The sequence below is a fragment of the Salvia hispanica genome, chromosome 3, assembly GCF_029641045.1.
Source record: "Salvia hispanica isolate PSC_SH4W2 chromosome 3, Shi_PSC_v1, whole genome shotgun sequence".
NCBI classification, from domain to species: Eukaryota; Viridiplantae; Streptophyta; class Magnoliopsida; order Lamiales; family Lamiaceae; genus Salvia; species Salvia hispanica.
The window spans coordinates 23,470,154-23,483,606 of NC_142694.1; the positions used below are offsets into that span (position 1 = coordinate 23,470,154).

The 13,453-nt window shown below is 36.9% G+C and overlaps 1 protein-coding gene across 1 annotated transcript; it reads right to left on the bottom strand.

Annotated features, from left to right (window-relative positions):
- Nucleotides 1-2,609: 2,609 nt before the first annotated feature.
- On the bottom strand, nucleotides 2,610-10,390 carry LOC125214779 (ubiquitin carboxyl-terminal hydrolase 14-like). Its single transcript, XM_048115931.2, has 20 exons — nucleotides 10,180-10,390; nucleotides 9,441-9,612; nucleotides 8,844-8,956; nucleotides 8,421-8,757; nucleotides 7,565-7,659; nucleotides 7,250-7,383; nucleotides 7,117-7,173; nucleotides 6,918-6,995; nucleotides 6,591-6,645; nucleotides 6,464-6,505; nucleotides 6,129-6,209; nucleotides 5,588-5,786; nucleotides 5,431-5,488; nucleotides 5,234-5,356; nucleotides 4,918-5,006; nucleotides 4,747-4,836; nucleotides 3,675-3,833; nucleotides 3,472-3,593; nucleotides 3,234-3,357; nucleotides 2,610-3,096 (listed from the first exon to the last, which is right to left on the bottom strand). Exons 1-20 carry the CDS (start codon nucleotides 10,273-10,275, stop codon nucleotides 2,918-2,920), a joined length of 2,403 nt encoding a protein of 800 aa, XP_047971888.2. The 5' UTR covers nucleotides 10,276-10,390; the 3' UTR covers nucleotides 2,610-2,917.
- Nucleotides 10,391-13,453: the final 3,063 nt, after the last annotated feature.

Here is a 13,453-nt window from a genome sequence, read left to right on the forward strand (position 1 = left end):
CTTTCGTATCAAATACAGTTCCACCTAATTTTTCGCGACGAGATCATTGAGAACAAATTCAAATTTCATAACTTCTTTAAGCAGATTTTAAGATTGTTGAATTAACTAAAATCGGACCAAACTTCATAATATTTTCAGCAATTGTCCTTAATTCCATTGACCAAAAATATGTACGTTTCATTTGAATTTTATAAATGATAAGTTGGTCGTTTGGCATGTCAAGCTCAATCAATCATAAATATTCATATATACATAATAATTATTTATCCAACATTATTATATACTCTTCCGTCCTTGAAATGTTGTCTAGTTTTACTATTTCGGTTCATCCGTGAAATGTTGTTTACTTTGTTTATTTTCATAGTTCTCACTTTCCACTAACACAAGACTCACATTCTATTACAAAATTTATACTCCCTACGTCCCATAAAAATAAGGACTTTAGGGATGACACGGGTTTTAATGTGAAAATGGTGAAGTATGAGAGATGCAGAAAAAAAAAAGTGATTGAAGTATTATTATTGGAGAAGGTGGTCCACCTTATAAGATAGAAAAGACTTGCCAAAAATAGAAAGGGGCTATTTTTCTGAACGGACTAAAATAGAAAAATAAGACTATTTTTATGAGACGGAGGGAGAATATAAATATGCAACTCACGTTCCACTAACTTTTTTCATTCACTTTTCTTCACATTTCTTAAAACCCGCACAAAGTTAAATATGAACAACATTACATGAACAAAGGGATTAGTTTTTTAATTCTTACACCCTCCGTCCCAATTAAGTTGGTACAAAACTTTCCAGCATGAAGATTAAGAAATTGTGTTAAATTGATTAAATGAAAGTAAAATAAATAAGAGAGGGAAAAAGTAGGAAAGATGAAGAGAGCATAAAGTAAGTGATGAAATAAAGTAAGAGGATCAGATGTTTTGTTTTTTATCAAAAAAAATAAATGACTTAACTTTGTTAGGACGAACTCCCTCCGTCCCAGTTTTGGAGTCACATTTTGCCATAAAAGTCCGTCCCAGTTTTAGGTCACATTTAAAATTTTTCATATTTGGACATACAATTTTACCCCATTGTTCATCAAAATTACATCAAAATATCATTATCTACATTAAAATAAACCAAAATAAAAATAAAAAACCAAAAAGTCAAAAAGGTACTCACCTTTAGGGATGTCAATCGGGTCGGCCCATCGGATTTTGTGCCAAACCTACTCGGATTGCGGGTCAATCGGGTGCGGGCTTGCCGGGTTGTGATTTCTTTCGGGTTGTAAAAGTTCGGCCCTAACCCTAAAAGCTCGGGTTTCGGGCTAGCCCGACGGGTTAATCGGGTTGCTACCGATAAGGTTAAGGCTCGAACAATCCAATAAATCATGATGAAAATTAGTTATATTTATAAAATATAAAATATTTAATTATGATAAATTTGATATATATGCTTAAACTCAATCATAAAATACTATTATTTGTGATATTTTGTGAAATTTTAATACATGTTAAAAATTTAAATATTATTTTAGTGAGATTAATTTATTTAACACTTATTATATTAATAAAAATTCAATATATACTTTATATATTTACCATAAAATTGAAAGTTATCCTTTTTTTAGTTATCTATGTCATAAAATTAATCAACGACGTGTCGAATTAGGAGTAAAAAATTGAAAAATATAAATTTTTCCGGGTTATCGGGCCAGCCCATCGGGTTTTCGGGTCCGGCCTTAACGGGTTGCGGGTTAATCGGGTGCGGGCTTATCGGGTTTTATTTTTATCGGGCTAGAAATTTCCGACCATAACCCTATAAATTTAGCGGGCTATTCGGGTCAACCCACGGGTTGCGGGCTACATTGACATCCCTACTCACCTTCAACCAACTCATTTCATTTATTACACACTCTACCATTTCACTTCATTTATTACACACTTCATCATATCACTTCATTAATTACACATTCCAACACTTCTTTAAAACCCTAAACTCTATATTGTTTCACAACGTTTGATTGGCGTATTGAATACCTCAATTTAGTTAGGATTGGGCGTCATTTTCGACACAAATATATGGATTAGAAACCTTGGGACGGAATTAGCCCTCTTCTTCCATAAACCAAACTCTCTGCTCCTTAATTGTTGCATAAGATTTCAAATCTTATACAGCTCCGTCCGCAAAATATTATCCATATTTTAATTAGCACGAATTTTAAGAAATTATTTGACTTTGTGAAAACAAATAAGTTGAAAAAGCTAGTGGAATATAAGTTCCACATTTATATATTAGTTTTATAATAAAATGTAAATGCAATAACTTAGTGAAAAGTGAAGTCCATTTATCAAAAATGGAAAAAAGCAAAGATGGACAACATTACGCGGATGGATCAGAAAGGCAAAAGTAGACATCATTTTACGAACATAGGGTGTACCTCATCAGTTTCGAGCTACCACCGTTCATTCTGCCTAATACTCGTTTGATGGAGTAAGAAGAGAAAAAACTATAAATACAAAGGAACTAATATTCCGTTCATACCTTCATTTCACTCCTATCTCATTCTATAGCATCATATCAAGGCATAATGGTTTCTGAAAACTCGTAGTTCCCAAAAAGTAGGCAAATCAATTGAATATTCTTTCCGAATATTAACTAGGAGTAATTAAGAGAGTTTTATGATAAAGAAACACCCATGCCTGTTCACTTCATTTTTACCCACTGAAGATAGAGAATCAATTAGTTGAACAATAACAAAACCACAGAAAACAAAAAAAATTGGTATAATAAAAGATCACTTGCATCTCTTCCACACCTCAATCCTGGACATCGGGGGGAAAATAAGCATAGCTGAAAGGCTACAGAAGATTGCTGGAGACGTGCGCTTCCTCCTACCTTTCAGCGGCAGCAGAGTGCATTTGAGAAACTCAATGATCAATTCTCTCGAAAAAGTACAAGTAACCCATGTCGAGTGGTGGATTCTTCGATATCCCAACTTTATCATCATTGAAAATCACCCACCTACCATCTTTGTATATATGGGCAACATAATGTCCACAGTGTGTAGATGTACCAATGTGGCTCACTAATCCGATGAGTCTGTATCCTGACGAGGTAACACAAAAGCATTAAACAAGAGAATATAAATGGATGCAACTGCAAATTACCACATTTGAAGCTTGTAGGAAAATGGTGCGGTAGCAGCGCACACACAAATTTCTGAAATGAATGAAAATCACTAACTTCCTAGCCCATCTGACATAGCAGTATCAACCACATTTCCACTGCTACTCGGTGTTGTATCCATATTTGACGTATCAGCAGGTGGATTAAATATCCATTCAGTAGCCTTCTCTATATCACCACCCTGTGAATATTAAAATAGTCCATTTCTGAGTAATATAATAGTGCACTTCAGTTGACAGACAAGTTCTACCAAAAGAAATCAATATTCCAAAGTCTGTTAAACAAGATGTTTTACCGATGCCTGTAGAGCTTTACGGGCAACTTCTTCCTCAAACCCAAATGATATCAAAGTCTCAACTTTCGATTGATCAACATGTGGAACATCCTTTTGAGCTTTAGTGACAGGTTCATCGATGTCTGGGGTAATTATCAATGAGCATGTCGCTACACCAAAAATCATAAATTACATTAACTTTGTAACACCCTAAGATGGAATACCTGGATCATGCATATGGGAAAGTAACCAATTCATTGCTTCTTCCACTCCAGCATTCATGGTATTGATAGCAGCTTTTTGGCAATGAAGATATTGAAACCCCATTGATGCAAGTTGGTTGACAATGTCCTCATTAGCACTTATCCCGTCATCCTCAGCAGCTGAACATAACAGAGATACAAAATAGCACACGTTAGCAGAGAGACACACAGCAGACTGAGGGCAATGGATAGCCTGGCTTACAGGACAGAAACACATTTAGAGCCTCCAAACCAGATTTAATACAGCTTTATTAAGAAAGCGTGTTACTGATTATGAATGGTTTCATGGAAGCAGCAGTGAAAAACATAATGGAACTTTTACGAACCTTTCATACTTCATAATCAATTATCAATAACAAGGCTTAAAAGATTGTATCATATGATGAAAATCTGAAAGATATTATATTGCGGATATGGAACTAAAATCGGGAAAATTAACTGGATGATCTTCATACACCTAGTTTGAGCTACAATGGCAAAGATTAAGTTGTCCAGATGAGCTCTGAACTAAGAATTCGAGTGAGAAACCCAACACTCATAGAAACAGGATAACTTTCTTTCTCACTTCATTTACAGCTCATAGTGTTTTTATACAGAGGAATCTAATTGAATAAAAGTATAAAACTAAAACTAGGACATGTAACTAAATTATGGCCTATAAGTAGTAAAATCAAGCTCCAGCTCCAGGATCCATCTCTATAAATCATATTCAAATAAAAGCTGTGTTCAACTATAATCCAGATTAATTTCCTTAGATAATGTATTTGTAAAAGGTAATGAAATTATCAGCATCCAATTTTTCACTTTACAAATATCAGTGAATATTATGCAACACCAAAAATATATGCAGTTGAAAGGGACCAAGTCGCAATTGCTTGTTAAAACAAAAGAAGCATGGTGTTATGGAAATAAATATAATGCACAATTCAAATATATAAATATAAAGTGAGTTATCGTGAAAAGATTCCAATTTCCATGTATTTCACCTTCAAAATCAGAAAACTAGAAGATGAAATAAGTAATGATAACTTACCAGCATCAGGTAATAATTCCTCCCCAGATTGAAGACCTTTACTGCGCATAAAACTGATGTCTATGGTATCAGGAACATCAATGTAGACATCTACAGGGCTTGCAAGTTGTAAGTATCATCACAGATAATTCTTGAAAATCTGTAATGAAATAAAACGTGGAAGAGATTTACCAAGTTTTTTTGGGACCCAGCCCTCCTCCAAGACGAATTTTCTCATATGCAATACCAAATAATCAGGAAATGTAGTCAAGCCTACACTTCTGCAAGGAAAACTACATTAGTTACATGTGGAAAACAAGGACAAAATACATATTCTGCCTAGCCTGCTTAATGCTAAATCTTCTTCAGCGCAATTGTATCCAACCTTTATGCATTATGACAAGGAAGAGTACAAAAGCTGAGAGCAGGATGAACAGTTCTAGCAAGTTCAACTCCATGTTTTAACAGTAAAGTGATAAACTGATAGTGTTAGGAGGAGGACACTCACTTGATTGCAGTTGTCTTGGCATTTAATGCACTACTGTAGAAATCATGTAGCTCCTCAGGGGCAGCAAAGCAATCCAAACAGTCCATCAGAGGTACCCTTGGGCGAACAATTTCATCTGATGAACTGTTTCCGAAGATATATTAAGGTATGTGATGGAATAAAACAAATACCACACAAATAAAAGGGACTCAACTCACAGTTCTTCACCCTTTGTATCCTTCTCAGCTTTTAACATTTTGAAATCTTCTAACTCTTCTGAAACAATTAAAGAAATGTAAAAAACATGGATATAATAGTTAAATCATTCATCATCTTATACTTGTAAGTTGCAATAGTGAAGTGAAACAAACTTACTTATGTTTGTAGCTTTATGGAGTGGAATGTTTAGAGATAGAATGTAGTCACATCTTTTGTTATAAGCAACTTTGCCTGATGGACATTGCAGCCGCTCTTCAACACCAAACTTGAAACTTCTTGAAGGATTCAAGACCTGATTTCCAGTGTTGATCCTCTCAACTTGGTCGATAAGATGTAGGAAGAACTCCAAAGCATCCTACATAAAACCAATTTGTCTATCACCGACATGTATACAGGAACATAACAAGATAGAAAGTATACATATTTAAACAAATTCCTATAAGGAGTTACATCATACCTAAGCTGTACCATAAAGCAGTATAGGCTAATTACAGGAAACAGAAACAACAGACACAAAGGCACTATATCGTATGCATAGTTCATCTAAAATAATATACTGAGATTTCCAATCAACCATCCAGTAAAACATAATAAAGACGGAAAACACAAAAATCAAATAACATAAACCTAAGTTATACACCTGATATCTAAAACCTCAAACCGCATGACTAGTTAACATGCCAAGCTTTTAACATACCTGTTGTCGCATAGTTGAAAATTCAGGATGATTTGCAGCAATTACAGACTTGAACATATGGGGGGGAATTCCTTCTTGTTTCTGAAAATTGAAGGAAGTCAAAACACAGGAAAAGGGCCAGAATGAGTAGTATTGTGGATGACTTGTGGCAATAAATAACTCTTTACTCCCATTCAGCACTGCAAATTATCTTACTAACAAAAAATATAATTGCTCTCTCTGTTTCTGGATACACATTTTCCAGCAAGATCTCTTACACATCATCTTACACGTTATTCTCTACTTCCAATGACAAGAAACTAATTTAGGTGGAAGTAAAACAAAGAGTGGCTTACATCAGTCAACGTAGTATGTGCTGAATCTCCTGCATCGTCTTTCTGTGAGGAAATAACAAGGTTATCAGCAGCAGCAGAGAAAGGAACAAAGGCAGAGATAGCACCAATCAGAATGCAGTGAGCATACCTTGGTTGCTGGAATGGAATATCTTCCAGAAAGCAACCCATGGGCTAACTTTGCCCTGCATAAAAGAGAAAAATATCAACCAATGAGCATTGGAAGTGGCACTAATTAATATACACACAACTCCCTCTCTTAATCATAATTCATAGTGCAGTAAAATAAGCTAAGAAAGTTCTAAATAAAATGACCGATAATAACCACCAATGCATGGAAAGTATGCATTGTACTCCAACAACTATTTCAATTCTTGCAATGCCAATTACATTTATATGACACAAAAAACAAACTTTTATCCAATAGTAAACACTTTATCTAAAAGAAGTTACTTACAGTTGGGTATTTAAGTCCACAGTTGGATCAGCTGGAGCTGAATCAAAAGCTGCTTTCAAGCTTTGGTTCAAATAGTATCTAGAAAGTGAATCCAAAGATAAAGGTGGAACCTTCAGAACTAGTAATGATAACAGCAGCTCAACCTCAACGGCTGTCAAAAATTCGACTCCAAATAAAACTCAAAAGTGCAGTAACTGACCTTGAACAGAAGCCATTTGTGGAGAACACAACCTGCATAGTTGCAGCCAAGTAACAACTGCAAAGTAAATATATTAGGAAAGAGTGTTCAAATAATAAGATCACAATGCTTTTACTACAGAGAGGATAGCAACCTGTTGCCAAGATTCACAAGTCCTGTATAACCCGGTCCAAACAGTGGCTCAACTTCTTGACCACTCTCCTGAATGCGGTTCCAATCGAAATTGGTGTTTTGATCAAGTTCTCTCTCCGCAGTTGTCATTTCGGTCTAAACAATTTCACAACCAATTCCATGGTCCGTTATGGTATGACAATATGAACAATAAATAAAAAACAAAATGCTGCTTAGGAATGGAAAAAATTATCAGATAATGACAACTAAGTTCCTAGGGACTAACAAGACAACACCTGTATAAGTTAAACAAGACAAATACTCTAAAGCCTTATACCTTTTGCAAGGATGAAAAGTCTATGCCAAAATGTTGCAGATGCTGTGCTAGAAGTGGGTCTACAACACTTTCATCCTCCACATAAGAGTAAACGTCTGAGCTGCCAAAGTTTGAATTTCATGATTATACATGAAATAAAGCAATGTAGCACCAGAAAAACATAAACCACAAAGATGTGCTTCGATGTTTCTCTGAAGAAATGAAAGTACAAATCCTGAAAGGCTTAAAACAAAAAGCAATTGGTGTATCCAGGAAATAAGTGATCAAGTTATATAAAATATGTCAAGGAAACCAAACTTCTGACTACATGTTAAACTACCAGTTATGCCAATCATGCAAATATGTTTATTTTGCAGACTAATTTGAAACCAGCATAGGTAAGACAAGATGATTAACTTAAAACCAATCCTATTGTTCTATACAAACAAAAAAACGATAGGCACTGAAAGGCCACATTGGTTTCTCTTCAACATCACTTTAGTCTGCCTGCAGCATTTAACAAATTAAATAGTCACCTCTGCATCTATCAATAATCTTAATATATATATATGTGTGTGTGTGTGTGGGTGTGTGTGCTGAAAATTAGCATCACAGAATAAAGATTACAGAAACAGATAATTAAACAGAAACATCCTTGCCTCCACCCTCCCCAGGCACAGTCACAAAATAAGCACCGGAGACATTTCAGAAAGCTAGTTGTTCAAGCTAAACATGTTACTGAAAATTTGAAATTATCAGGAAAAGATAATCATGTGCACTCTCAAATCTCAATCACCATTCACTATAGCAAGACTGCAAGAGACAAAAGAACAACTAACTGCAAGCAGGTGGATAATGACGAGAATGCAGGCATTACCTGCTGCCTCAAGATCAGCAGTTATTGTTCCAAGCTTCACAGCAAGGGGATACCCAGTTGTGCTGTAATGATTAACTGCATGGTCATTACCCCCAGTTCCATCCCAATTTCTTCTACCACAGAGGATTGATCCGTCAGTTAAGTTTAACCAAAGATTTTCCATTTTATCACATTTCTCACACTTCCAGCTGGATGGAGGAACAATCACCCCATTGTTTAGCTGCTTTAATTCCAATGCATGTTTACTGACATGTTTTGTATCAGCAGTCCATACAGCAACTTGTTCTTTCTTCTCAGCACCCACATTCATAATAACAGCATCAACTGCTAATCTGACCTGTGATTTCAACAAATTGAACTTTACCTATCTACTCTTATTATAATATAATTCACAAATTATTAGAAAGGAAAATGCCAGATTACCTTTTCTGGCAAATCTACACATGGAAAGGGAAGGCTAACATAATCCGGTAAAATGACTATTTCATAGCTCTGCTCATATTCTGGGTCATTGTTATCAAATCCTCCTTCAACACCTGCAAACCACAACGCATATTAGCTCATAGAAATTTAAATAGCACACTGATGCCCATGACATGCTCCATGCTAATAGCATAGAAGAACAAGAAAGTCCGCTAAAAGTAAGCACTTTGCATCTGACAATATCAATGAAAAGGCTAAGGATTGAGGAAGGATAAAATAAGAGGAATTCCAAAAACCCTTCAATAAAACACGGTAAAATGGCCTATCATAGTGAGCTCTGTAACGGACAGAATGAGTTTTCAGATAAACGTGTCGAGCTCAACAATTTAACATAATCTCATATTCACCATTATGTATACCAATCTACTCAGTCTAAAAATATCCAATGATCCAATGCTCAAAAATGGCTAAGTTACAAAACTAAGGGTTCTTTTGCAAGCTATAAAGACAGAAATTAGGTGACAAATTTAGATGAACCTGTTATAAGAATGCCGAATATGAAAGGGTCTCCAATTATAAATGCAGTTTAAAAAATACCTATGGCTAGAAGTGTTGGTTTTTTTGATGGTCTGTCTTCAGAAACTGCCTTTTTTGTTTCTTTGATGTGCAAATAAACAGGATTCCCACTCTTCTTATAGTTCCAATCCACAAATTCCTTGCCAAAAGCCAGAAACGAATTCATATCTACAAACAATCCACCTTCTGATCTCTGCAAAAACATGAATAAGAAAATCAGCTTTACATAGCGAATGGCTGTGAATAAATCATTGTGGCAAAGTAAATAGTAGCATAGCAGTGTAATCAAAAGTTACCCATGAAATGATAACCTCAATACTTTTTCCACTGCTATGCTTACTTTGCCACAATGATTTATTCACTAAAGACAAACAGCATGGCACTTAGTAACTCCGCATCTTCACACGGAGCTGGATTCTCTACGAAATCCACAAGTGAAGTACTATGAAATTCAAAGCCTATGTGATGTATAATGGTGTAGATGCTTCCCTGCTTCACTATGACTACTGGTCAAGGAACAATAGGACCACAAGAAGTATATTTCATCCTTACTATTAATGTCCGTCAATCCTCAAAATTTTCTCACATCATAATCCCTAATTCAGTAAACAAGCAATCATAGCCTACTATTCAAAACAATACCAATAGAGGAACAAACTTGTTGCCAGTGCATAAAAAATCCCAAACATGACACATTACATATACATAAGCATATCCAAAATCAAAATTAGAGCGTGAGGGCAAAACAGCAAATACATACCGGAGTATCAAATGAAATGCAGCATTCATGCTTGTAGATGCGATTGGTCGGTTCCGGAATTCGCAGCCGAGAGAGATTTGATCGGAGCAGCTCCATAACCTTTTCTTTTTCTACCGCAGCCGATGTTTGGAAAGCAATAGATAAACCGACGAGTTTAGGTGTGTATTGCCCTATGTCTTGGCGACTGAGGCAGTGATGACTGAGGAGACGAGGAAAAGAACAAAGGCGAAGCTTTATGGCCTGTTGGTTGGTGCTATTTACAAACGCGACTTTAGGATAATTTTACAACACGAATATAGGGAATTCCATACTATTTCAGAGATACTCTTAGAGCATCCGCAGCGGTGAGAAGGACGGTGCTCGTCCGTCCATGCCGCCGAGCACGGTGTCATCCGTCCGCTGATGGAGCTCGTCCGTCCGTGCCGCCGAGCAGCCCTACGTGGCACGCCCTGATTGGCCAACGGCTGCCGTTGGCAAATTGGTTTTTTTATTTTTTTTTTTAAAAAAATTTGAAATTTATTTTAAATAAAAAATTTAAATAAAAAAAAAATCCCACTTCCCAAAAAATTATATCCGTTTTCTACCCACTTTTAATTTATTTTTTAATTTTTTTCCCCAAAATTCACATTTTCATCTATAAATACCCCACTTCAACAAAAAAAAAATCACATTCTCATCTATTCTATCATCATCTACATTCTCTCATCTTTTTTCCTCATACTCTCTCATCTAAATTCCCACCACAGTACACAATGTCTGGCTCCGGCGATCACCCATCCGGCAATCGCGGTTGGAACCACGTTGGTTCGACTCCGAGGTCGGATTTAGTCCGGAAACGCAATTTACGGCCCCTCCTCAAACCCAAGGTTCGCAAGCTCCGGGTGGCTACCGTCCTTACCCGGTGGACGACCTAAACGCCTCCGGGTTCGGGTGGGCACCCGAACCGGATCGGGAGGGAGCAGCAGCTCTACTCCTACTCCTACTTCTGTTCCTACTCCTCCTGTTCGTGGCACCCGCACCCCGTACACTCCGGGTGAGATGATGACGATGTTCAAAGCCTACTTGGCAGTCTCCGAAGATCCGGAAGTTGGCATGAACCAGACCGGGGAAACGTATTGGTGGCGCATCACTCATCTTTACAATGAAACCCGGCCGGGGGAACCATCTATCGCAATGATAGTATGGTTCGCAATTGCATCTTCAGATGTAACGAGGCAATCGGGAAGTTCCAGGGGATTTACCTCCAGGAAGAGCGGTCGGCGGGGAGCGGCACGAGCGAGCTCGACATCATCATTGCCGCCTTGGCGACCTACCAACGGGAGGAGTTCAAACCGTTCAAGTACCTCGATTGTTGGCAGGAGGGGCGCCTATATCCGAAGTATAGGGGCGGCATAGTAGCATCCTCCTCCAGCTCCTCCAGCAAACGGTCCAGGTCGATAGCCCTATCTGACGGCGCCTCCGATGATGTGGCTACCCAGCTTGCCGGAGCTAACTTGGGTAGCCCCGACGCTGGCCCGAGCAGTTCCCGCCGGCCGGTCCGAAAGAAGAAGGCGACGACCACCCGCCGCCGCGCCTCGACTCCATCCGCCCCCGCTCCCGCTCCCGCTCCCTTTGTGCCTCCTCCACCCCCGAACAACTCGTTGTGGACCCTCTTGGGCCAACTCTATTTGAACGATACGTCTAAGATGACTCCGAAGCAATTTGCAACACATGAGCAAATGATCTGGGGTATCAAGAGGCAATTGGGGTTAGAGGAGTAGTCTTTCACGTGTGTAATTTTTAATTTGTAGGATTTTAATTATGTATTTTTTTATTTTCTAGGATTTTAATTATGTATTTTTATTTTTTAGGATTTTAATTATGTATTTTTTATTTTTTAATGTATTTTTATAATGTAGAAATATTTTTAATAATTGGAATATTTAAATTGAATAATAGAATGGTGAGACTCTTGAGCTTGTCCTTAGCTAAGAGCATGGATGTGGGTGTTGTGCTCTTAGCTAAGGACAAGGAGTAAAAGTGGGTCCGGGCCCACCTCCGTGCTCTTAGCTAAGAGCACGGATGGAGATGCTCTTATGTTTTTAATTCTGATGAAGGATAAAACGAGTCTCGATTTCGCAGCTTTAAGAGAGGCACATCATTATCATTATAATTATGATTATAATAATGTGTCACCTAAAAACATAAAAATTGAATTGTCTAAGTGGTACTTCCTTCGTGTCCTATTTGGTTCGAGGACGAGTTTTAAAAATTATATAAAAATCGGATTAAATAAGTTAGTGGAACGTAAGTCTCACTTATATATATCGATTTTATACTTCATCCGTTCCACAAAAGATATAACATTTGTGGAATGACACGGGATTTTAGGAGGTTTTGGTTTGTGTGTTAGATAAAGAGAGAAAATATAATTTTTATACTCTTGTGAGAGAGAACTTTTTTCAAAAAGAGAAATGTGAAATCTTTTGTGGGACAAACTAAAAAGGAAAGTGTGATATCTTTTGTAGGACGGAGAGAATAATAAAATTTGAGTGGAATAAGTTGGTGGGACATACGAAGATGTCAAAATTAATACTACCTCCGTCCCATAGAAATTGGCCCTTTAGGGTTGGCACGTGTTTTAATGCGTAATTTGGTAAAATAAGAGAGAAAGAGAAAAAGTAGTGGAAATTGTTTAGTGGATGGTGGACCCATAAATGAAAAAGTAAAAAAGAAGGAGAAAAATGTTACCATAAATGGATATGTGACTATTTGTATGGGACCGACGAAAAAAAAAATATGACCAATTTCTATGGGACGGAGGGAGTATGACTCTTATTGTGGAATAGATAGAGTAGTTTATACTCTCTCCGTCTGAACTAAGTTGAGTCGTATTCCTTTTTAGGGTGTCCTAACTGAATTGAGTCATTTCATTTTTTAACAAAAAACAAAACATACAATCACTCTTTACTTTATTCCATCACCTACTTTATTCTCTTTTTATCATTTCTATTTATTTATCTCTTCTATTTTTCCACACAAAATTTTAATCTTCGTGTCTAAAAGTTTTGACTTAACCTAGTTGAGACATGGGAGTACAAACTTAGGCTCGGGTATACCAGAATATAAGGAAAATTATTTTAGCTAGCCATAGTCAGTATGTTATCGAATGAACAATCCAACTTTTATACTCCCTCCATCCCTAAAAAATATGAACATTTGGTTCGATACGAGTTTTAATGCATAATTGGTAAAGAAAGAGAGAAATAGAAAGAAAAGTTAAATAAAGTATTGT